This window comes from Xyrauchen texanus, chromosome 35 (assembly GCF_025860055.1).
Source record: "Xyrauchen texanus isolate HMW12.3.18 chromosome 35, RBS_HiC_50CHRs, whole genome shotgun sequence".
Lineage (NCBI taxonomy): Eukaryota > Metazoa > Chordata > Actinopteri > Cypriniformes > Catostomidae > Xyrauchen > Xyrauchen texanus.
In genome coordinates, this window is record NC_068310.1 from 26,340,706 (window position 1) to 26,367,932 (window position 27,227).

The 27,227-nt window shown below is 37.4% G+C and overlaps 1 protein-coding gene across 1 annotated transcript in view; it reads left to right on the forward strand.

Moving 5' to 3' along the window:
• pex14 (peroxisomal biogenesis factor 14) overlaps positions 1-27,227 on the forward strand; it is an 83,504-nt gene that overhangs the window by 2,496 nt on the left and 53,781 nt on the right. Inside the window, exon 2 of the mRNA XM_052105267.1 lies at positions 449-493. Within this exon, the coding sequence (XP_051961227.1) occupies positions 449-493 (45 nt within the window). The remainder of the gene's footprint in view (positions 1-448; positions 494-27,227) is intronic.

Below are 27,227 nucleotides of genomic sequence, written 5' to 3' on the forward strand. Positions count from 1 at the left end.
CTAGGGCAAACATAGACTAAGCATAATGGAAACAATGAACAAAATACAGTCTGGTTCATATCCTTGTTAATAATGTTAGAGTGTTGATATCCTCTGCTCAGTTTCACAATGGCATCAGTCATTCTCCTGTATCTTTGAGCGACCCCCCCCCTCCCATGATAATGTTATTACATGATGATGAGTCATTTCAAAATTACAAATGATGTGGCTACATGCATTCCTGCTGGGTATTATTCCATAATTATAGTATGGTAGAAGGGTTTGTGTCATGTTAATATAATATTTTCAGAGGTCCGAATAAACACTGAGCCACACATTTCTGTGAAATGTGAGGCTAGTGCTTACAGTTAAAATCAGTCGACTGGCCTTCACTGCACCAGATTCAGATGTATTATGTTATTTCTACCACTAGAGAGAGCGGTAACACAAGGCTGGTGTTTTCTTTCAGAATGCTGCTCCATCCAGTGAAGACACGGCTCCAAGAGAAGCGCTGGTAAGTTATGAGTATAAGTAATAAGAGAATGCAAGTCAAATAATCTCCCCAACAATATGAAAGTGGCTAAACGGTACCTATTGTATATTACAGGGAGTTTTTTAAATATAAGAATTGGGTTGTATATGCTCACACTCAATAATATTTCAGTTCATTGGTTTGTGTTACCAGTTATTATCACATCCAATAATAAAACTTACTTAATAAAAATCTAAGTATATAGAGAATAGAAAAAAACTAAAAGAAATGTTCGAAAAGTATAATAAGTGTTAATTTTATTGTTTTACATTGCCAGCTAAGTTATTTTATTAATTTAGAATTGACAATCAACATAATATATATTAATGTATGTTATTATATTTAATAACTAATAATAATTAACACATTTTTAGGCTTTAAAATATCAGTAGATGAGCCACATTCAAAGCTGTTGTAAAACAGTTGATTTACACACACCTCTGACTGTACATTGCATTGAATTGCTATGTTGCATGAAACTATAAACAGCCTACAGAACTGCATTACTTGGCAGAATATTGTTTTTCTTATTATTGTTATTAGTATATTTAACTATTTACTGAGCATTTATTGAAGTTGTGATAATGTATATAATATAACCATACCTTGTACCAGTGTGCAATATAATTATATGATATACACACACACCTGTGACCGCACATCATTGAATTCTGTATTAATTGTTAATAGATTTTATTATTTATTGAACATATGGATGGTTTTTATCATACAGTAAATGGCTGTTCCTATTACGTTGTTACAGTGATATTACACTGGAACACATTGTAGTTTTTAACAGAAACTACTGATATGATCATGACATTCATATATCATGGAGTTCTCAGCAGATCTAAGATGTCATTGACCTTGATTATATGAAAATATATTTCATGCCAGTTTGTAGTTGATTTGCAATATCAAGCAGTTCTTCAGTTTTGTGAACAGAATGAACATGACTATGTGTCCCTAGCCTAGAGTGTGCTTCTCAATAGTATCTTTTATTTCTCTTAAACCAGGAAGTTCTTGGATTATCTATGGCACATTTACGATCACTGGACAATTAGACTGTTTATTGTTCGGTTTTGTTTGATGCGATTTTTACGCTATGAATGATATCTAGCCAAGCTCATAGCACTGTCCTTTACAGTGGGAAAAATTACGATTATGAAGGCTTCTTGGCTTTCTAACTGCTTGACAAGTCCTCATTTTTTTCCTCTGCTTTTCTCTTTTTGATGAGCTGCTCTTTCCCAGTTAAGTGGATTATTACAGCTCTGGATAAATCATGTCACAAGGCATTATTTGGATGGGGTGAATAATTGAAATCTATGTCTGAAAAGATTTGATGTGGATGAGCGGAAGGGGAATAGTGGCAGGGCTGGAGGGAGGCTCTGGGCGCGAGTGCTGGGGTGTCAGGCCAGGGACACCAGTCACGTTAACAGGTTCTGACTCACCTCACCGGATGGGCGGCCCTCGCTCCTATGTGGCAGGCGGCCCTGGCTGGAGTCTGAGCTGGAGCAGGTTTGGATCGGCGCTGGAATCTGACCTGTCACTCAAACCCCCCACTAGTCACATTCAGGGTTGAGCGCTCACCTCCAGGGGTTCTTCTTCCTGCCCTGTCCCTTTCCCACTCACTAATTCATTATTTCTTTATTTAACCGCCCACTCACCTTTTCTTTTTTTTTCTTTTCTTTTCAGAAATTGATAATAATATTCATTTAACTTTTCCCACAAATTGTTATGCTGATAATATAATTTGTATTTAAAAAAAAAAATAATAATATAAAAGAATGCAAAAGAAGCTTTTGTCAGTGGTATTGAAATTTTGGACCCCATTGAATGTATCATGTTGCATCTCCATCACCAGGCTCTCATATAATCATCGCTGGTTGTATTTGCACTAGATATATTTGCAATATCCATATTTGCCATCTCTGTTGTTTGTCTTTCAGTCATCTGTAGTTGACTTTCTCCCTCAAAGGGGTTTGAAAGGTTAAATATCTTTCCCTCCAGTGGTGTTTTTGCAGTCACATTCTGCACACTAACACAGTTCACTGTAGTGCTCGGTGTGTTGGCATGGTAACTACCGACTCCGTGGGATGCTCTTCCAGCCTCGCTTTGCCCGCTGGGGCTCCACCGTGCGCCCCAAATATCACTGGCCTCCTGTGGCAAGAGCAAGGGATGCGGGAGCGGTGGGAGGAGGTGAATAGAGATGGGGAGAAAAAAGGAAAAGTTGTCAGAAGAACATCCTGGTCTCGTCGCAACTTCAAAAGCTCCCCTTCCCCAGGATATTACGCAACTGTGATGAAAAATTTAGCAAGCGTTAAATAAGGCGCTTTGAAGTGATCTGTTTTGGCTCAGCAGTGTCTGAATTTCCGGAGCCCCTCTGCTATCACCACTACCCTGAAAAAAAAGAGACAACATCCCTAAAGCTTGGGAATTGGGGGCTGCCTGATGAGATGCCCAATGTTGACATTACAGCCAGTGACACTGGCTATTGTGCTGGATTACCGCTCCGTTTAAGTGTTACCATCATTTTCTTTTTGCGAACAACTTGCTGTCACCCCCCTTGCCTTGTAGGCATTGGATACATCTGTTGCCCAAGTGTTGGTTTTTAAAATGAGCTTCAGCTCACAGTGAACCATTTTTTAACTTATTTTATGGAAGAAAGATGCAATGAAAGTGAATGGTGACTGAGGCTAACATTCTACATTTCATTTTAGGGTGAACTATCCCTTTAATATGAGGTTTTATCCATATGAGGCTGCAGACATTTTGGGACAGCTTTTCACTTTTGTTTCAATTCTGCGGTTCCTGATTGCAAAAGTTGAAATTTAATTATTGAGGGAATGAGGGGTGGTTAGCCAGTAATGACTCAAAAGACTAACTCTGTGCTCAGTTTCAAACTGTGCTGCAATTTAATTTGCCTGGGGATCCATCCTCTGACTTTTCTCTTTTTTTCCCCCTTTGCTCATTACTTTAATTGTAATTGTAATCCTTTATTGGAGCTGTCTGCAGTAAAGGAGAGTTATGGTTGGCGTGGGGGCACTGGCCGCAGAGATATTTCATGATTGCTGAGGATGATGGTCACTAGGTGGCAATGAGTGGGCCAATAAGGGGTCTCTCATTCCTAAGAGATTGCTTTGAGGATTTTGACTGAAGTTGATGAGTTGATTGAAGCTGTGCACTTAAGTTGTTCTGCTTGGCATAACTTGTACATCTTTTCCACTCCCACAGTGCCGGTTCCCAATCTGGGCCCTGTTCTGTGCATTTACACCAAAGAAAAGGCGGTTTCCCCCTTAAATCTGCTTGTCTTGAAACAGTAACCACTAACGTCAGTGGCCGAGGCCAAGATAATGACTTCACCTGTGAAAGTTTTAGAAACAACTACAGTCTGGCTAGACTGAATGACAAAATGAAATCTCTCATGCTGCATACACTGGAAGTGCCTGATGCGGCACATTACAACTCACTTTCAGTTGACAGATGCTTTGTTCCTATTTCGTGTCATGTTGCAAAGCTACTCCAGTCACTTTCTTTCCCCCGTCCATCTGAAATAAACAGGTTTTATATGCAAATATTATATAATCAGCCTGTGATGGCATAAAGGTGCTTAAATGACTGAGGATATTAAAATATGTTCTCAATAGGAGTAAAGGGACAGCAGATGAAAATGACCCATTGGCGAAATCTTACACATTTACATAAGTGAGACGTTTGATTAATGTTTATTGTCCCTGATAGACAAAATAAATAATTAAAAATTAAAGGCTAGGGTATACTTCCATGGGTCACTCCATCATGGGCATGGGTGAATACTTAACCCTTGTGCGCTGTTCCTGTTAGGGTCTTTTTTAATTTTTTTTATTTAATAAAAAATGGTATCCTTTATCGAGTACTACAAGACTTGTTGAATTTTCCTCCACTAGCTATCTGAACTCACAAAGAAATCTGGTCTGCATTTCCCAAAAGCATCGTAAGCCTAACTATATCATAGAAACCATTGGCACCAATGGTCTCTATGACCAACTTAAAGGGGCATTTCACCCAAAAATGAACAATTATCTCATTATTTACACACCCTCATGATATTTACACACCCTCATGATATCCCAGGTGTGTATGACTTTTTTTTTCTTCACCAGATCACATTTAGAGAAAATTTGAAAAATATCTTTGCTCAGTTGTTCCTTAAAATGCAAGTGGATGGTGATCCGATTTTTGAAGCTCCAAAAATCAAAGACAGTCAGCATAAACATCATCCATACGCCTCCAACAGTTAAATTAATGTCTTCTAAAATGACACGATAACTTTTTAGTGGGCAAAAGATAAATATTTAAGTACTTTTTAACTCTAAATCATCGCTTCAAGCTAGCTTCACGAAAGGGCGGCGATCACGCTGTCTCTTGTGTGAGGTATTACTGTTGCCATGATATGGACGTCATCTCAAATTCTCCTCTCAGTTGAGATGTCCAGGGTAAGCACACAAACAGACCATTGTGAGTAAAGAAACAGATAAAAACAGATCTAAACCAAAACCAACCAAGCTACTGAATAGCGTTCCTCCTCTTCACTTGTAAACAGCACTGCTCTTCCGGGAGTGACTCACGTGCGTCAGTTCTGGCAATATTTTTAATTTACAAACTCTACCCCCAAACTTATCCCTATCTATCACACAAACATGTGCACATCACTAGATTTGAAGATCAACATCATCTGACCAATGATACAATAACCCCCCCCAAATGCACAACTTGTGTTATTATATATTTTATACATATATATTTTTCAGGACACTGTATTTTAAAGAGAATTTTGTAAAAATACAAATCATTTTACATATCTTTATTGTAAAGTGTTTAAACAATATTTTCCATACTTGTTCAGTGAACCATAAACAATTAATGAACATGCACCTGTGGAACGGTGGTTAAGACACTAACAGCTTACAGACGGTAGGCAATTAAGGTCACATTTATAAAAATTTAGGACACTAAAGAGACCTTTCTACTGACCCTGAAAAACACCAAAAGAAAGATGCCCATGGTCCCTGCTCACCTGCGTGAACATGCTGCATGGAGGCCTGAGGATTGCAATAAATTGCTATATCCATTCTGTGAGATGCCTAAGACAGCGCTACAGGGAGACAGGAAGGACAGCTGTCCGCAGTGGCAGACCACGTGTAACAACACCTGCGCAGGATCGGTATATCAGAATAAAAAAATGGTACGTCACACCTGCTGGACAGGTACAGGATGGCAACAACAACTGCCTGAGTTACATGAGTAATGCACAATCCCTCCATCTGTGCTCAGACTGTCCGCAATATGCTGAGAGAGGCTGGACTGAGGGCATGTAGGCTTGTTGTAAGGCAGGTCCTTACCAGACAAACCCACCTCTGCCAGACAGGACTGGTAAAAAGTGCTCTTCACTGACTAGTCGTGGTTTTGTCTCACCAGGGGTGATGTTAATCGTCGAAGGAATGATCATTACACCGAGGCCTTTACTCTGGAACGGTATCGATTTGGAGGTGGAGGGTCCGTCATGGTCTGGGGCGGTGTGTTACAGCATCATCGGACTGAGTTTGTTAACATTGCAGGCAATCTCAATGCTGTGCGTTACAGGGAAGACATCCTCCTCCCTCATTTGGTACCTGTCCTGCAGGCTCATCCTGACATGACCCTCCAGCATGACAATGCCAACAGCCATACTGCTCGTTCTGTGTGTGATTTACTGCAAGACAGGAATGTCAGTGCTATGACATGGCCAGCGAAGAGCCTGGATCTCAATCCGATTGAGCACATCTGGGACCTGTTGTATCGGAGGGTGAGGGCCATTCCTCCCAGAAATGTCCGGGAACTTGCAAGTAGGGTAACATCTCACAACAAGAACTGGCAAATCTGGTGCAGACCGTGAGGAGCAGATGCACTACAGTACTTAATTTTGGAGTAATGTACAGATTTTGCTCTTATGGAAAGCAATTGGTACTTTTATTCATCAATGTGGCATTCAAATAAATGCAATTTACTGTATAGTCAGGACATTAATAACGTTAAAATTACTATTACAATTAAAAATGTTTTAAATTTTTTTTTTACTTAAACTACTTCAAAGAGTTATCATAAAAAAAATCCTCCACGTGCAGCAATGACAGCTTTGCAGATCCTTGGCATTCTAGCTGTCAGTTTGCCCAGATACTCAGGTGACATTTTACCACACACTAGCTGCTCCCATAAAAGCTCAGTGGGGTTAAGATCCATTACACTCTTTTCCAATTATCTGTTGCCCAATGTCTGTGTTTCTTTGCCCACTTTAACCTTTTGTTTTCTGTTTCAAAAGTGGCTTTTTCTTTGAACATTTTCCCATAAGGCCTGCAGAGTCTTCTCTTTACTGTTGTACATGAAACTGGTGTTTAGCGGGTAGAATCCAATGAAGCTGTCAGCTGAGGACATGAGGCGATTATTTCTCAAACTAGAGACTCTGATGTACTTATCCTCATGTTTAGTTGTACATCTGGCCTCCCTCATCTCTTTCTGTCATTGTTAGAGACAGTTGTCCTTTGTCTTTGAAGACCGTAGTGTACACCTTTGTATGAAATCTTCAGTTTTTTTTAGGCAATTTCAAGCATTGTATAGCCTTCATTCCTCAAAACAATGATTGACTGACGAGTTTCTAGAGAAAGCTGTTTCTTTTTTACCATTTTTGACCTGATATTGACCTTAAGACATGCCAGTCTATTGCATACTGTCAACTCACTGGAAATGCAGGTTTGTTCTGAGAGAGTTTCGTTAGATCCACGAACACTAGCTCTAACATTAGCACCAGTTTGGTGTAAAAAAAAAGTATTAGAGAACCAATTGGAAGCCAGTTGTACATTGTGGAGAATCTGGAATTCTGAAGAATTCTGGGGAATTGTCAGCTTTTAATCCCTGTGTGTTTGTGTGAGACATGGAAGTTTAGTTTGTGTTGTTTGAGATGTCACTGTCATGTCCTGGGCTGTTTTAGTTTGTGGTTAATGATACAGGAAGAGCCTGCGGTTTTATTGTTGCTATGTTGCACTTTTCCACCCCCACCAACTCTGTCCCAGCCGTCTTGGAGTGGCTCTGCGTGAATTTTCACTGTCACGTCCAAGGGCGAGCGGCGCAGGGTCAGCTAATTGCTTTTATAATTATGATTTCACGTCAGATTTATCGTGCATGCCAGAAGTCTGCAGATCAGGGGCTTCAGAAAATGTGTTTACAGCTCCGCAGCTCGACTCTTTTGTATCAGTCAGCCTTTTGACTCAATTTATGGTCTTCTCCTCGAGTGGGCTACTGTGAACTACAAAATACTGAGAAACAAATATAAATATGGGATTCAAAATCTAATTTAAACCAGGAAGTAAAAAAAAAAATAAAAAGTTTAAGGATTTTTGAAAATGAAATGAAAAATAAATATTTAACAGTTTGTACTATTTTTAGGTCACTAATCAAATGTAAGCAAATTTGTGACATTGACAATGTAAACTCCTTTGTTCATAAAGGTCAGATTTCCTTGCTTTCATTAAAGCACACATGATGTTTTTTTGGAACATTCTCAAATCATATTGGGAGAACATGAATCATCAGGTTTGGCACACACTTGCAAATGTAAGGGCAAAGTTATGTTGTCAATAAAGCAGAAGGAGGACATACCAAAAACTAAGAATCTATAAAGTGTGTAATTTTTAAATTCAACTTTTCACTGAAATTGTTACGCTTATAATATTATTTCTAGTAAATAAGAATTTATTACATTTGAAAAATTCGCAATATAAGGTTTTTCACTATTTGTCTCAGACTTTTGGACCGTACAGGATATTCAACGCCTGTATTCAAATACCAAAATCATTATTCAGTTATTCTGCACCTGTATAGAGGTCTTCAACCAGACCAGAGACTGACTGTACCCAACAAACCTTCAGGTTTTGAGCCAGGTTCAGGTCAGTTTTTTCAAGTAGACTATAAGGTGAGTTACGGGCTGTTTTTCAATAGTACAATAAATGTAAACACACAATGATGATTAATCGACTTTATAGACATTACAGTTTTATCGTCTGTTAATGCTGATATTCTGTAAAGCTGCTTTGAAACGATGTGTGTTGTGAAAGGCGCTATACAAATAAACTTGACTTGACTTGACTTGACAATGGATGGACATTTTTGATCGTTGCTCCACAACTCACTTTTTCTGAGTACCGCGCAAACATATTTCATAGACACTGTATTAAGTTTAAAATAACTTTAATTTTTATAAACGCATCTCAAGACACCTGCATTCTGTTTACAATACCTTGTGCAGGACTGTTGCACTTAAAAAGAACTTCAATATTTATAAATGCATCACGAGACACCTGTGTTCTGTTTAACCATTTGTTGCATTGAATCAAGCTTTTTCAGCGCTGGTGTGACAAATTGACATTCTGATGAAGTTGTGACATGATTTCAGATTGTTTTTCACCTGGCAAATGGTGAACCAATGTTTTTCTCCCTTTTGCTTTGGTGTGCAGACAATATTACACAAGCTAAATGCTAATTCATTTAAAATCAAAGCCCAATCAGTGGTAGTTAATCCGTCCTTGATTTCAGTACTATCCTCTGTTTGTAGTGTCCCATATTGAATGTGTGTGTGTTTACTGCTTAATAACACAAACCAGAATTCCCAGTTTTGCTTTTGAACTGTGAAATGGCATCTACCGAATTCTTGAATGTCTTTGGTCTGCCTTTATATGACACGTGTTTGTATGACTGTTATTTAGATTCTTTTATAGTTGTTTCCATAGCTGTAAATGGTTTGTTTTTTTATGTTGGTCATGTATTTTTTCTTCGAAAAGGCTGAGCAGATAAAGACAAGTGGCGCCCAGATTTCTTAGCACTGTGGTTTTGGTCTCATGTGTGTTGTTGGACCAGATTTCTGGAGCCGGTCCCCACGGGGCCAAATTTAGCAGATTTATAGCCAGACATCTTCCCACATGAAAAGCCCATTTCTTTTCATTCATTTTACGTCATTTTTGGTGCAGTCAATTTTGTTTTATTATCTGTGGGTTCTTTGCTGAGATATCAATATAGCTTAATTCTATTAATGTACCTCATGTCAAAGTCTCTTTTGATGCAAGGTAAAGTTATGATTCTGAGTAATCGGGAAATAGTCTGATCTCAGCATGAGTTTTTTTCCATACATGTTATTACATTACATCATGGCGACTGACATTTCCCTTAGAAAAATTGACTGTGGTGATACCATTGTATGGTGATGGTTAATAATATCATGGTACTTCTATATATATCTTGATACTAAGTGATTATCAGATTTATATACCATGGTATTTGCATGATAATCCATGATAATCCAAAGCACTGAAGCATACTGGGGTACTATCAATGTAAAAAAAACCTGGTAATACCGTAGTACATTTTTTTGTTAATGTTCAGGCCACACATTTTATTTAGGATTCTATGGTGACATTATAATCATTAACTTTTTTTTTCTTCTAAAATACCCAGTGTAAAAACCTGTGTAACTTGTGTAAAGGAGCTATTTGTCTCTGTCTCTTGTTTCTGACCGGCTCTAGCTTCTTAACTTTCTGTGACATCCGGCAATTTCTTTGTTTTGCGGCCCTATGGGAAGGTTCTTTAGATTTTTCGGGTGAAAAATCTTCAGAAAAGCTATCAGCTCATGGAGATCAATCCATAAACAAGGGCTGATCCTCTGAACCATGTGTCTGAGTCACCAGCAGCATCTCTGGCTGTTTGTCCATTTCTCCTGGTGACTGCCCAACCCATCACAACCAGGGGCTTTGCCTTTCTTTAGTCAATAGCTTTCATGATGATTTCATGTTGGCCTGTAAACGCTGCTAATTCAATTTGGTTTTCAGTTGGACCTCAAAGAGTGTTTGTTGGGTGATGGTGTTGATACGTAGCCTGCTAAACATTAAAATTTATGTTTCTGTCTGGAAGTCATAATTGAGAAGTCATATTGTTCTTCAAGCCAAAGATTTTCCCAGCAAAATACCATTTGCCTCTTCGCCTTGCTTTATTTTACAGCCTTTCAAAAAGACTGAGAATGTCTTGATTGAATTTAGGAAATTGTGGGTTATTGCCCATTAAATTCTCAAAACATCCCCAATTAAAAACTCTTGTGTTATGATGAGCGTCACTGTTTGTCAGCGCATATTTCTTTCTGTCTGGTTCTTTTCTATTCGTCTAGATTAATTTTGTATGAAAGTTAAACATCACACTGTCCTCCTTTCATATTGCTCAATGACCTGATGAGGTTGGGCAGTACTGCCTGAGAACTTGCAGTTTATTTTCAGTGCTTTCCCTCTGATGTCTACAGTTTGCCAACTGCTTTGAAGGCAGACTTTAATTGAAGTCTTTGATTAGCCAAATATCAATAAAACCTAATTTATACGTGGCCCGTAATTTGTAGAATTTGTAATCTTGGCAAATATATTAATCCTAGCAGAATGGCAAATACAGATCTGTAATTTCTAGTTTTGCTGTAGCCTGGTGAACTGTGTCATTATATGTTTGCCTGACATGATGATGGAAATATGACAGGATTTTAATTATAGCATGGCCATGTTTTTAAAGAGCATGGAAGGAGATCTGTGACACCAGTTTGGGTTGTGCTTTGTAATTACTTCCGTTTGATGTGAAGGTTCTCCTTCGTGTTATTTGTACGGCAGATACGAAGCTAAGTTTAGCAGACATATCTGTGTGTGTGTATATGTGTGACGAAGAGGAATATAATATGTGATGGAGAGAGAGACTCTCCATATGACTGATGATCAGGCTGAATCAGTGACTGCCTTCCTCCCGTCAGTCCTCTCAAACACACACACTTGCACACACTTCACTCTCGACCTCCAATGTCACTTTCAAGGCATAATTACTCCAAGTTGTGTTGATTAGTCTAAGAAGCAATTATGCCAGTTTTTCCGCTGCAAATGAGGAGACATGATGGCCCACTGATTGACAGGAAACATCTCTGCTTTAATAAGTAAATGACTGGTAATGCAGGTAGAGAGAGCCTTTGATATGTCAGCATCTTTTGTCGAAGGCCCTGTCCCTGTGATTTTAATGAATAGGAGTGAGACTGAAGACCTGCGTTTTTGGCTCCCAGGATCTGTCAGGAGGGAGGACGGCATGCAGGAAAGACCTGCAGCTTTACTTTTTGGAAATGCCTAACACTGACTGTGGTTCCTCTTATTTTTTGGAACGTTTGATCAAATGAATAAGGAAGAAGAAAAAATGAGTGTCTCCTCTGTGCCATGTGAAAGCCACATTTTCCTAGTTATACCACTTTGAAGTGCTCGATTATGTTTGGAAGTCTAGAAATCAGAGAAAAATGCGATGTAATTGACACATTGGGACTGTTCTTTATCTGCCTGCACTGTAAGTTATTAGCTGTTAATTCATCTGCCAACTCCCCTGCAGCGTGCGTTATTTGTTCAAATGGGGGGATTCCCAAGTTGCATTTGTAACTACACTGCTGAAATGCTCCTCTCTATAATTATTTAACATTACATGCTGACTTATAGTGGTTATCGGTGCTGTAACATTAACATGGGAGTAGGCAAGACTGTTTAATCAGGACTGAGACTTTGGGTCAGAGTTCTGTTTAGAAGCACAGGGTTTGCTATTATCTGTTTCTTTTCTTTTTTTTATAGAATACTTTAGCAAATGCAGCTATATATAAATTTTCATACACAATACATGGCTCTGGATGTGACCTGATACTGCTTCCTATCCAGTAAATGCAATGAAACATGAGTCAGTACGTTTACATGCACAGTTATAATTGAGCTACTGTGAGTTTTTGCATAGTAATGCCATCTGTTTGTCCAAGGATACATGACGCAATGTGTAATCGAACAATATATCTCCTCCTTGTTTGTGTTGCGGTAGATGTCCAATTTAAATAAAGGGTCACACCTCTCCTTTGTGTTTCGGATTTTGGATACAATGGCTGAGGCAGTTGTGGTCCGATTAATGTCTAGCAGAACACAATCGCATACACCCTCCCTGGGCGGACAATGGGTCACTCAGGGGGACCCCCCTTGGAAGTACGGCTAAACACTCAGCTCAGCTCTACTATATTCTTTTGTACTCTACAGTATACTCTTATTAAATTCTGCTTCACTTCAGTTCACTCTGCTCCAATTTATTGTACTTTAGTTTACTCCAGTCTACACTGCTCTTCTCTACTTCACATTATTACAGTTTATACTCTTCTTAACTTTGGTCTTCTCTACTCAAGACCACTCAACTAAACTCCAGCCAAGTGTACTTCAGTCTAGTCTACTCAAGTCTATGCTGCTCTTCTTAACTTCACTTTACTACAGTTTGTGCAACTCTTCTCAAATGTGGTCTACTCTAATCCAGTCAACTCAACTCCAGCCAAATGTACTTTAGTCTAGTCTACTCCAGTCTACGCTGCTCTTCTTAATTTAATTTTACTACAGATTATGCTAATATTTTTTACTTTGGTCTACTCTACTCCACTCCAGTCCACTCAACTCTAGCCCAGTGTACTTTATTCTAATCTACTCCAGTCTACACTACTCTTCTGAACTTCAATCTAATCTACTCTTCTCTAGTCTTCTTCAGCTCATGCTACTCTTCTCAACTTCACTCTACACTTGTCTAGTCTGGTCTACTCTGCTCTGCTCTGCTTCAGTCTACTCTTCTATAGTCTGCTCAACTCCAGTTCACTCTACTCCAATCTAATCTAATCCAGGTCAATACTACTCTACTCCACTTCACTATACATAGTATGTTATGTTTACGTTATTAGAAACTGTCATCTTTTTGCACTACTGAGTACTGGTCGGCGCTTCACTGTCTATTGTCCTGGTCATTGTCAGTAATTTGTTGTACTGTCCCGTACTTTGCACATGTTTGCACGTGCACTTTATATAGGTATATATAGGCATTTTATATAGGTATTTTATTTCGTTGTGTTGTCTCATGTGGTCCTATGTTGGTCCTTTGTTGTTTTTATGTAGCACCATGGTCCTGGAGGAACGTTGTCTCGTTTTGCTGTGTACTGTACTAACTGTATATGGTTGAAACGACAATAAAAACTCACTTGACTTGACTTGACTATACTTCTCTCCACTCTTGTCTACGCCAGGCCACACAACTCTACCTTTCTTTATTCTACTTTTCTCCAGTGCACTCTAGTCTACTCTGATTTTCTCTTACAATCTTTGCTCTACTCTATCAGTAACAAACAGGCCCAATCTTATTTTATCCAGGCAATGAGACTTACATAGGATTCCAATACAAGCTTGCATGCAGACGCAGCCTTTTATACAACACTCTACTCTTTTTATTCTTATTGTAGTTAGCCACTTTATGGATTAGTTCATAAACAGAATGCCCGCCCCTCGAATAACCTCCGCAGGCACACACACGTGTACTACTGCATAAATGTAATAGAATCATTTGCACCAGCACTCTCAATCCCGTGCTGTAATTTATGCGGATTGAATAAGTGCCGTATTGTGGAAAAGCTCGAGTGGACCAAACACTCATTTGTCACCTCTAATAAATGTTGGAATGTAAATTATGAAGTTATGCTTCAGATGTAAATGCACTTTGTTTCAGTCTCCTAATGCAGAGGCCTCTCGCCAATACATTATGAGAGTGAGTTAGGTCGACGGCGAGAGAACATAAAAATTCTGTCTGTTTTTTATAATCAATAATAAGCTCAAAAAAGCTCAGATGGAGGAACATTATGAAATATTTGAAGTCGAGTTCATAAATTATTGCTGGAAAACTGGCATGTACACTAAAATGTAAATACATTAATGTTATTAATAATGAAGTGACTAATAGTTCTATCAAGACTGTAATAGCTGTTTAATAGAATGTGACAGCTAGAATATATTGCTTTTCTCTCTCTTAGATGGGACGGCGCAGGACATTTATCAGCGCTCATTCAAATACACTTTTTTGATTGTTTTGTTCAACTAATTGCAGCCCTCCCCCACCCAACCCCATCTTAACCCTCCGAGAGGAAAAAAAAACGAGTAATAGATATTAATTTATACATGTCAGTTTTAAGCATTTTTATGATAAATAATGAAGAGAAGCTGCTAATAGCATTCGTTTTCCCCCCTCTGTGTCGCTGGGAGATCAGAGCTTTAACAAGCCAAACAGAAATCAGTTTGAGTGAACTGCATTATGGAGTGTAAAAGTTCTTATAGAGTGTGTGAGCTCTATAAACATAGCGAGAAAAATCTAAGTTTGGGAAACATAATAAATTAATTGCGCTAAACCAGTGCAAAGAGAGGGTTTGGTTCATTGCTTAGGCTGGAATTATTTTAGGAGCATTATAATATGTGTTGTTTAGTTTGTGGCCACCTGTTGCTGCCCCATATGTGAGCACTAGGGGCTGCTGGAGACTGTATTATCGATTTCTACCTGCTCCTCTCTCAGAGTAAATCCCCTCCAAAGGGCAGTAATGCATTTTATAGGTCTCAAAAGGGCAAAGGCACTGCTTGAACTTGCTTATATAAAATCGCAGTTGCCTCTGGGCTCCAGTAACTGCAATTTTGTTGATTATGGATCTGCCGTGCTGACTTAGTCAGAGCTGTTGCACAGTCAGAGGAGTTGGACTTCACAGTCCTTCTGCAGACTCACACCTATAATCCAACCTTTGCCCTTTTTGATAAAAACAAGTCTAATCTCAGATTAAAAGTGCTGGTTCAGCCATTTTGCTAAATTCAGACAGATTTAGACATTGAATTAGACCACCCTCATCCATTCAACCACAAAAGCTCTGTACAAAACCCACGTTCCAGACATCGGTCAGCAAACCCCAATGTGTAAAATGATTGACAGACAGAGAGCATTCATGATTGTCTTAGTTTTCTGATTGGCTAAAAGAAAGGGCTGCTTGCTTCCTTGAATGCGTTTGTTGTTTATAGAGCTTAGGCAGGGTTCACACAGTCAAGGAAATATCAGGGAATTTTAAAATTTTGTTTTTCAGACCTGGAAAATTCATGAAAATTTCTTTAATGAATAACATATACATTTTCCTACTTGCACTAAAAATAATTACACTCAAAAGTAATTTTAAGATTTAAACATTTGAATTTCATAACATAATTTCATCAAATTGAATTGAGTAATCTTTAACTAAATAAATAAAAAAAGAACTAAATATTTTATAACTTGTTTTACATAATTTAGTTGGAATTTTGTTATGAATTATTTTTGTGTGTGTGTGTGTGTGTGTGTGTGTGTGTGTGTGTGTGTGTGTGTGTGTGTGTGTGTGTAGGCAAATTATAGAGAAAAACCTTCTAGCAAAGTCTGATTTGTGAGCAAATCATTGTTTAGAGTCAACCAGTTCAGAAATAGATTTGAATGATTCTTTAGCAAAAAATGACTGCTCTTATAATAAAGCTCTTGGAAAAGTAATAGAAAAACATTGGTCAAAAAGAACCCTATAGGGCTTTCACAGAAAAAGTTTGATATCTCAGACTGTTTCAGACTGATTAAATATCAAAAGTAAAATTTACCATTAAAATATAAACATGTCAAAAAGGGACTTTATTTTTAATTGTGTGATTTGTTACGGTGTCATTTTGGTGGTATCTTGCAGTCTGATTCCTCAGACAGCAATTTGAGTCAACACTGTTCAATGTGATGTTTGGTCTGGGGCAGCATTTTTAAAAACTGGAGAGTGAGGGAGTCACAATGAATACTTTCCAACTACTAGACAGAGCGCAACTGAATGAAACAGACTGCAGAGGTGTTGAGACGGCTTATAAAAAGTGTTTTAGAGATGTGTGTTTTTTTTAAAGGGACTATTTTTACAAACATCAGCCCTCGGGCAGGTCGACTGCGGGAAGGTGTGTAGGACACAGTCATACAATGAGAATGTCTTAGACCAAATCATCCTGTAATTTAATAAAGATTTTGCAGACTGCAGGTCGCAATGGAAAGGAAACAAACACAGCAACAACTCTTGAATATCTGAAAAAAAAAAAGATTACTCAGGATTACTCTGATCCCATGTTTAACCATCCCATTTTTAACTTGATGCTCATGGCACGAGATGCTAAAAAACTGCTAGTTTTGAAGCAATGGACAAAGATTTCTATCTAGCATTGTGCATCGTAAAAGAGTATTCAAGGTTGATATATCAATCAGGCACTCAAAAAGACAAAATGAACAAAATGCCTATCCGTAAACTGAAGCTGAGATTGCTATTAGTTACTAAATACGTGGAGAAAGCACAAGAGAGAGGAATGAATGTCCTGTGGGATTCAGTTGCAGAGTATTGTCATGTGTTTTTTTCAGTCAAGGTCGGCAGGAAATGTCAGAGCAGGTGTGTGTCTGTCAGTGAGTGGCCTGCCAGCGAAGGCCCTGGGCTCTAACATGAAATGCTGTGACACTGGACCAAGACACACACACACACACACACACACGTCTGGCTTCTCATGCCCCATAAAGCCAGTGCGAGTCACCTCCGGCCACAGCAAATTCTTGTGTTTTAAACACATACTGTACAGTGGCACCAAAAAGCATTTGGACATTTACAGTATATGTTTGTCACGATTAAGTTTATTAAATTCATTGCAAAACATAACAAAATATTAAACCAAGTGGCATCTGCAAACAAATAATTTTAGCATTTTTTTAAACGAACTTTTCTATATATAAGTTAATAATAGCCATTTTTGCTATTACTTCTAACCAACTGGTCCCAAGATAATTTTTAGTGCATACTTAAAGTCATTGTTGGTCCCAGACAAGCTGGTTTGAGTATTTCTGTAACTACTGATCTAGTATTTTCACACAAAACAGTCCCTAGAATTAACTCTGAATCGTGCCAAAAACAAAAAAAAAAACATCCTGTGAGTTGCAGTTCTGCAGATAGAAATGCCTTGTTGATGAAAGAGGTCAACAGAGAATGGCCAGACTGGTTAGAACTGACAAAGTCTGTGATAACTCAGATAACCACTCTGTACAACTGTGATGAGAAGAACATCATCTCAGAATGTTATTCTGGCGGCATGAGGGGGACCTACACCATATTATGCAGGTGGTTTGAATATTGTGGCTGATCATTTAATCAGAGTTAACCAGAGATAAAACTGTAGCACCTGGACTCAGCAAGCTTGAGGAGCAAGAAACAGTACTTAGCTCAGCTCACCGCAAATATTCCAGCAGTAATCCAGTAATGGATACTTCCTCAGCTCCTCAATTGGTCAAAATGTTCTGTAGCCTTTTTAATCCTTTTCTTTAAAAAATTTCAAAAACAATACCCACAGGATATGAACAATATGTGTGTTAACATGATTTTAGTGTGATAAATCGCTTCTGTGTAAAGTTATATCCAGTTTTGCTACTTCGTTGCCTTGACGATGTAATGCTGTAAACCCTAAAACCCTTAAACGACTGTAAAAACTTTGCAGCTCAAATAATAACTAATTTTAACAGAAAATTTTATTTAAGTGCTTTTATCAAATTAAAACCTTCACATTTCTTCCTTTTTAAACCCTCCAAAAATTGGCCCAATTCACTTTTTTTAAAGAAAAGGAGGGATGAGTCAATAATTTTTTTGTAGCAATCAACATTATTCTGTTGATTGAATTAACTTGTATTGAATCTGGAATATTACTTTAAGTCCTTCATACAGTTTTTTCTCTTCCTTCCTTTTCCGAGCTCCACCACCATTTGAGTAATTGAGATGGGGTCACCACCAATTCTGACTCTTTTTGAGGACCGCCAAACTGTTGATTCACATCATGTGATTAGCGTTCCAAGCTACTGAAAACGAGTTGTTGTGAGATAATGATGTTATGTCACAATCTGTCTGCCGGTGGCATGGCCGTCATATCCCAGTGTCACATTTTGCTTACGCCTAATCAAGTATCCACTGGCAAGCACATTTCCTTTTTAATTGTCACTGTACTATAAATATCTATTAGTCAGTTAAGTGTAAAAGATGGCACCGCACTGTGATTGTCTGTGTTTATAGGTAGGTGGACGTCAGGATCAGAGGGAAGACTCGTCAGTGTTTTGGCAGTCGTTGCTGACAAGAAGGCTCTTCCTTCGTCTCCATAATGTGCTTGCATTGTGCGGTTTGGACACGAGTGTGGCGTTATTGCCATTAGTTCTGTTTTCATTTTGCTTCAATTAGCTAATTGGATGTGAAGGGTGGTAGTGTCTCTCTGAAAATGAAGGACAAGTATCCAGTGCTGGGTTTAAGACCGCCTTTGAGTTTATCCATGAGCCGAATAGCAGCGTGTTATTAGAATAGTCCACTGCGTCATGATAGGCAGCTATTAATTTATGCCCGTTTCCTATAGATTGTCGTGAAATCAACAGATGTTTTATTATGAATTATACTGGCACTGAGTGTGTGTGTGTTTGTGTGTGTTTACGGCCTGCTCTTTTGCAACTCCAAGACATTTTGCACAGCCTGTCACAGAATGTCATCATTGACTGTAAAAGTAGAGCAAAAAATGCCTCAAATTACAGGAAAGCAGCACTGCATTAAAGAACAAAGAGGATCGATGGGTACATTAAACTTTATACAATTGGGGGGGAATCAACTAATTAAAATTGATTACTCTTCCTTTGTAAAAGTGTTTCTGAATTAAATTATTGTATGAAAACATTTTGACCAATTGAGGAGCTGAGGAAGTATCCATTACTGGATTACTGCTGGAATATTTGCGGTGAGCTGAGCTAAGTACTGTTTTTTTTCTCTTCACTGCCGAGTCCAGGGGCTGCAGATTTATCTCTGATTAACTCTGCTTTTCTCTCTCTATCTCTATATATTTGTCTCATGCAAACATTATTCACACCTATAAAGGTTTTTTTAAGAATATTTAATATTTTTAAAAAATCTTAATTTTATTTAGTTTTTTTAAGGGCTATTATATTTTTTATCAATAATATAATTGTTATTATTACATATTTACTAAGCAAACTTTTTACATTATTACTTTTAATATAAAAGTCATGTATTCACCTTTATGTTGTTCCAAACTGGTGTAACGTTCTTAAGTTTACCATGACAGAAGATTTTAGCCATTTACCATTCAGTTTTATTGCATAAAACAAACAATGCAACTGAATGGTGACTGAAGCTGTTATTCCACCTAACATCCCCTATTGTGTTCCAAGAAAGAGAGATATATGTGTTTGGAACAGCATAAGAGTGAGGAAATGATGACAGAATATTCTTTCTTTCTTTCCTTTTTTTGGGGTGAACTGTCCCTTTAAGCAAGGTATTTTTTTAGCTCTTTAGACAAATTTTTATATGCGAGTGTGTATATACGCACGTGTGTGTGTGTGTGTGTGTGTGTGTGTGTATGTGTATATGTATATGTGTATATATAGATAGATATATAATATATATATATATATATATATATATATATATATATATATATATATATATATTTGAAAAAACTAAAAATGTGAGTCATGCTACAAACACCTCGGGAAGCCGGCTAAATATGTATGACGTTTTATTCCAGCTCTACGAATCCTCAGCTCTCTCATTAGAGAAAACAAATGATCACATGTGAAAGCTGGACATATCTCCCAACAGTTAATAATAACGATTAAGATAAATTTGCCCCACGTTAACAGAAATGTTTCCAGCAAATGCTGTGCTTTACTGTGTTCTATTGATTTACATGTTAAGAGGAAATATTTCTGGTCTTTAATCGAAAGTATTGAGTACTAGTTAGGCTAGCATTACAGATTAGCCTGGGCTAAATGAGGCAAGTTGCTGGAATGTGTGTGTGTGTGTGTGTGTTCATATGTATGCTAGTGCCAACATAGACTTGTGACCATGTTGCACATGTGCCCTGATCTTTTACACATATTTTTTTATCAGTATGTGTGTGTGAATATATTAAGTGTTTTTCCATTAGGCAGAGATTTTCAAGTTTATAGACACTTTGGTTATGAGAAAAGGGTAACACTTAACATTAAGGTTCTATATGTTAGCATTAGTTAATGGTTATCACTAACTAGCAATGAACTATAATTGTTACAGAACTTATGGATATTGGGTAATGTTAATTTATAAATATACTATTCATTGTTATTGTTCATTGTTACATCATGTTAGTTCATAATGCATTATCTAATAAATAATGTTAATATACACTACCGGTCAAATGTTTTGAAACACTTATTTTTCTTCACATTTTAGAGTAATAGTAAAGTCATCAAAACTATGGAATAACATAAATGGAACTATGGGAATTATGTTGTGACTAAAAAAAAATCCAAAATAAATCAAAACTGTGTTAGATTTTAGCATCTTCAAAGTAGTCACCCTTTGCCTAGAATTTGCAGACATGTACTCTTGACATTTTCTCAACTTCTTGAGGAATCACCCTGGGATGCTTTTTGGTATTTAGTAACAGTATTGATGGAGTTCCCATCTATGTTGGGCACTTATTGGCTGCTTTTCTTTATTATTTGGTCCAAGTCATCAATTTCAAATCTTTTTGTTTTTTTATTATTATTAAATATTCGTTTTATAACTAAATAAATTAATATGGTGGCACAATTATATTTGTGTCTACAAAACTAATTTCAAACATTTAAGCATACGCCTTCAGATCAAAAGACCCAAACTTTGACTGGTAGTGTATACTGTATGTAAAAGGAGATATACAAATTTAAGGGATAGTTCACCCAAAAGTAAAACATTCTGTGATTATTTAATATCCATGCCATTCCATACCTGTATGACTTGCTCCTGTGGTGCACAGAAGAAGATGCAGAATGGTAGCCTCTGTCTCCATTCACTTCAGTGCATTTTTTTCTATACATATACAACCTTTTTATAAAGTTTTACCATAATTGTTTTTTGTATTTAATTGTACTATATGTCGTTGTCTCCTGCACGTATTAAAATGTATAATGCACTTTACCTAATTTTTTTGAATCTTGCCCAAATAGCTTCAAATTACACATATTCTGGACATTAGATTATTTTTAAGTCTTGTAGAGAAAATAACAACGAAACGCTGCTCTCTCCTTCTTTTTTAAATTTTCTTTAACGTTTCTTTCTTTCTTTTTTTTTTTGATGGTGCAATTCGTTCTGATTTTCAGTCATCAAAGTTCAGAACATTCATAAAAAAATAGATGCCATCATGATTTGAATATCAGCACTGTAATTTGCCAGAGTCTCTCTGCTCGATGGAAAATATGTGTCGCTCTTCTTTGTCATCAGTAATGGCTCTTTTTGCATATATCTATTTATCATGAATGTGACCTTTTGAAAGTGGATTTGGTTTCATAAGGAAGATCAGTATAGTATAGGCATAACTGACTGAGATTCCCCTTTTATGCACTTTTGTCAGTAGTTCAGTGTCACAAGCAGGCCGTACTAGAGGGACTGCTGGGATTTGGTGATGACGAGAAGGCAAAACTTTAAGAGCTGCCATAAAAGATGGAGTTTTTTCATCCATCACTACAAAAAGAAAGCTAAAATGGGTTAAAACAGTGTGTTATGAAGGATGGTAAAGGTTTATTGATGTGTAGGTTGTGTATGTGCCTTGTGGGTTTCTAGGTTGATCAGTAAGAATTGATTTTATTCAGCTGTTTTAGATGAACTCTCTCTCTTTCTAGTCTAATGCCAGTCTAATGCATATGCATATAGACTTGTGTTGTTTTAATATAAAGCTAATTATGATTACTCTAGTAAATTTACTGAGCAAAATTACTTGTTTTAAGTGTGGATTTTGCAGTTGCTGTAATTTTATATTCCATGTTCACTGTAAATTCAATTTACTTGTAAAAAGATTGAAAACTGATTGCCTCACTTTTGCAAAGTAAACTTAAAGGTAAAATTGAAGTCAAGGTAATAATCAGCCAAAACTAAACTGAACACACTCTTGCTGAGCAAATACGGTAATAAATATCTAGTTTGTTAAATATATATATACATTTCAGTTAATACTTAATATACTCTAGAATCTGTACTCATCTTGTTTAAGACTTAGTAGTAATCTAAGATTTTAAGCTATGGTGAATAGAAATCGTTGTGCTAGTAAAACTAAAACAGAAGGCATGCAACACATGTTTTAAATTCTCAACTATTTATTTATCATTCAAGACAGCTCTTGAACACTAAGGGGATATGGAGTTTGGGCCAGCATATCTTCAATCTTTTGAAGATTGAAATCTTCAAAAAAGGACAATAGTATCATGAAAGTATTCCCTGCGACTACTGTATCATATTCCAAGTCTTCTGAGGGCATTAAATAGGGTTTGGTGAGAAACAGCTTGATGTTTGTTTTACTAATTCCCACAATAACTTGCTTTGTATTGCAATGCAGCAAAAACAACAAGTGTTTTCTCTATAGTGTGAAGGCTCATCGGACATTTTGATTTTCACAGAAATATTTTCACACACTAGTCATATGGACTGCTTTTTTTTTACTTTTAGGATTAAGTGCTAAACTTGCATATCCACTGCATAGCAGGTCATCAACTGGTTATCTAGAACAATAAAATAAAATAAATCAAACAACAAACAAAAACAGATGCATTGACCAGTGTTTCCCCAAAGTGTGGGCTTCATTAATGTGGGGTCCAATGAGTTCCATCGAATAATGCTAAGTTGTCATAAACTAGGCCTGTCAAAGTTTACATTATATTTTTAAAGTAAGTTTTAATGCATTAACATAACTATGCTCAAGTTGTAAAGGCTAATTAGAGAAAACAGGCATTGATCATATTCACCAACTCACCCTCTAGAACAGGGCCTTTTTATTACAGAGCCCCTTAAAGGACAGGGAGAAAATATATTCTCTGAAATAGTTTTGCAATCCCTCGCAATAATTTTGTTCAACTCTTACTAAAATTAACCATGGTTTTAGAAAAAACAAAAAACAAATCCATAGTTATTTTATGGTTTTTGTAATTAACCACAGTTACCACCAAAGTTCACCATGGTTTTACTACAGTAGCCATATTTTAGCCATTATATTTGTTGTAAACCATATAGTAATAACACAAAACCAACAATATGCAACTCAAAATCAATGATACATATTGAAATTATGGTACATGTACCATGGTTTCAAAAAACATGGTTCAAATCAAAAGACCTTAAAGAACCATGGTTTCATAGTAAAACTGCAGTTACCATTACTGTTTTGAATATACCATACATTTTATTTATTAAAATTTTTTTAGGCAGAATGATTGGGCAGAATGATTCTCTGCAATTCGCCATAGCTGAGCCAAACTTTTATCATATGATCATAGTGTTCGAATTTTTTTTTATGTGTTGCTACAGTGTTTTGCCCTTGTACTGCAGTAATAGCTAAGTAAATACATACACATACTCCCACACACACTCGTTTGAGTATGTTTCTTCCAGCTGTTCTCAGTAGGGCCTCCTCGATAAAGGTAATTTAATGCGGAAGTTGTCATAATTAGAAAGACATTTTAAGATCTAATTATTAAAGATTAAAAACACCATTTTGTGCATCAACCCATCAGGAGGTGAAAGGAATCTGGCTGCATACAGTATAAGACTCATTCCAATTTCAGAGACTCTGAGAGCTTAAAGCCTCCTAGATATCCATCTATGTCATGGAATCATTCACGAGAGAGGTTAATTAATATAGAAAGTCGGCTACAATCTCTTTCTCCCTCTCTCTTCTCCTGAAACCATTGTTTTGTAGGAATCTGAGACCAACCTAACACAATTGGATCAGTGTCTATTAGGCCTTTATTATATCAGGGGTGCTTCTTCACAAATGTACAGGGCAATTTGAAATGAATTGATTCATGCTGAGACTGGATCCCCAGACCTGCTAATGATTTCCTTTTAGCTTCCTTTACCCTTTCCTTTTAAGTGCCAACTGATGGCCCCCACCTTTTGCTGCGAGCTCATGTCCTCTCTAACAGAGCGGTCATCACTGTCAACAGTCCTGCAGTTTGAATGAAATTCTGTTGGCATGAACTCCCCCTCATGTTGTTCCACATGACTTTCTTTCCTCTATTTAATGCAGAATTTTAGGGTAACATTTTCGTTCCAAGGAAGGACATGATTTGAACAACATGAAAATGAGTTGATACAGAATTTGTAATGTTGGGTGAACTATCACACATTTTCAGATGGCCCTCTTCAAACTTTTAAACGGATCCAAAGAGCACACAAGATTCATTACAAACCGAAAAAAACCCTGTCTGCTGCACTTATACACATACTTTTGATTCTTACATTTGTACATTTCAATGAAGATCATTTACATTTACATTTATGCATTTGGCAGACGCTTTTATCCAATGCGACTTACAGTGCACTTATTACAGGGACAATCCCCCTGGAGCAACCTGGAGTTAAGTGCCTTGCTCAAGGACACAATGGTGGTGACTGTGGGGATCAAACCAGCGACCTTCTGATTACCAGTTTACCAGTTATGTGCATTAGACCACTACACCACCACCACTCCATAGATCATACTACACACACACACACACACACACACACACACACACACACACACACACACACACACACACACACACACACACACACACACACACACACACACACACACACACACACACACACACACACACACACACACACACACACTTTTTTTTTACAGATATGCCAAGTCCTAATAACTTGAATGCATTGATGTGCTATTAAAACTTTTACAAAATAATGCTTTTTTAAATTTTGCATTAAAAAGTCGTCAAATGTTTAATATTTCATTACTTTATACATGCATACCCTGTTTTAGGCAAACTGACATAGTCTTGACTAGTTTCACGCTGTTTTTTTGCTTTGATACAATCTTGTTCATCTTAATAGTTCCTTTGTAAACATGCTTTTCTTGAGCATCACGTGTACGTTCCCCTGATTGACCTGTTTGCAAAACTTTAAAGGAAATCTTTTTTCTCATATGTGGTGGTTAAATTGCTTTTTTAAGCAAACCTTTTAATTTATCTCTTCACAGTATGCTTGCTACCAGTCAAAAGTTTGGACACACTTGACTGAATGTATGATTTTCAAGAAATGTAAGATTTTAAAGAGCTTTTGATATAAAAAAATATGCTTAAATGCTTGCTTTTGTTAAAAAAAATAACAAATATATATACAGTGGGTACGGAAAGTATTCAGACCCCCTTAAATTTGTCACTCTTTGTTATATTGCAGCCATTTGCTAAAATCATTTAAGTTCATTTTTTTTCCTCATTATTGTACACACAGCACACCATGTTGACAGAAAAACACAGAATTGTTGACATTTTTGCACATTTATTAAAAAAGAAAAACTGAAATATCACATGGTCCTAAGTATTCAGACCCTTTGTTCAGTATTTAGTAGAAGCACCCTTTTGATCTAATACAGCCATGAGTCTTTTTGGGAAAGATGCAACAAGTTTTTCACATCTGGATTTGGGTATCCTCCTTGCAGATCCTCTCCAGTTCTGTCAGGTTGGATGGTAAACGTTGGTGGACAGCCATTTTCAGGTCTCTCCAGAGATGCTCAATTGGGTTTAAGTCAGGGCTCTGACTGGGCCATTCAAGAACAGTCACGGAGTTGTTGTGAATCCACTCCTTCGTTATTTTAGCGGTGTGCTTAGGGTCATCTTTCCCTTGATTGCAACCAGTCATCCTGTCCCTGCAGCTGAAAACCCCCCACAGCATGATGCTGCCACCACCATGCTTCACTGTTGAGACTGTATTGGACAGGTGATGAGCAGTGCCTGGTTTTCTCCACACATACCGCTTAGAATTAAGGCCAAAAAGTTCTATCTTGGTCTCATCAGACCAGAGAATCTTATTTATCACCATCTTGGAGTCCTTCAGGTGTTTTTTAGCAAACTCCAGGCAGGCTTTCATGTGTCTTGCACTGAGGAGAGGCTTCCGTCGGGCCACTCTGCCATAAAGCGCTGACTGGTGGATGGCTGCAGTGATGGTTGACTTACTACAACTTTCTCCCATCTCCCGACTGCATCTCTGGAGCTCAGCCACAGTGATCTTTGGGTTCTTCTTTACCTCTCTCACCAAGGCTCTTCTCCCCCGATAGCTCAGTTTGGCCGAACGGTCAGCTCTAGGAAGGGTTCTGGTCGTCCCAAACGTCTTCCATTTAAGGATTATGGAGGCCACTGTGCTCTTATGAACCTTAAGGGCAGCAGAAAGTTTTTTGTAACCTTGGCCAGATCTGTGCCTTGCCACAATTCTGTCTCTGAGCTCTTCAGGCAGTTCCTTTGACCTCATGATTCTCATTTGCTCTGACATGCACTGTGAGCTGTAAGGTCTTATATAGACAGGTGTGTGGCTTTCCTAATCAAGTCCAATCAGTATAATCAAACACAGCTGGACTCAATTGAAGGTGTAGAACCATTTCAAGGATGATCAGAAGAAATGGACAGCACCTGAGTTAAATATATGAGTGTCGCAACAAAGGGTCTGAATACATAGGACCATGTGATATTTCAGTTTTTCTTTTTTAATAAATGTGCAAAAATTTCAACAATTCTGTGTTTTTCTGCCAATATGGTGTGCTGTGTGTACAATAATGAGGAAAAAAAATGAACTTAAATGATTTTAGCAAATGGCTGCAATATAACAAAGAGTGAAAAATTTAAGGGGTCTGAATACTTTCCGTACCCACTGTATATATATATATATATATATATATATATATATATATATATATATATATATATA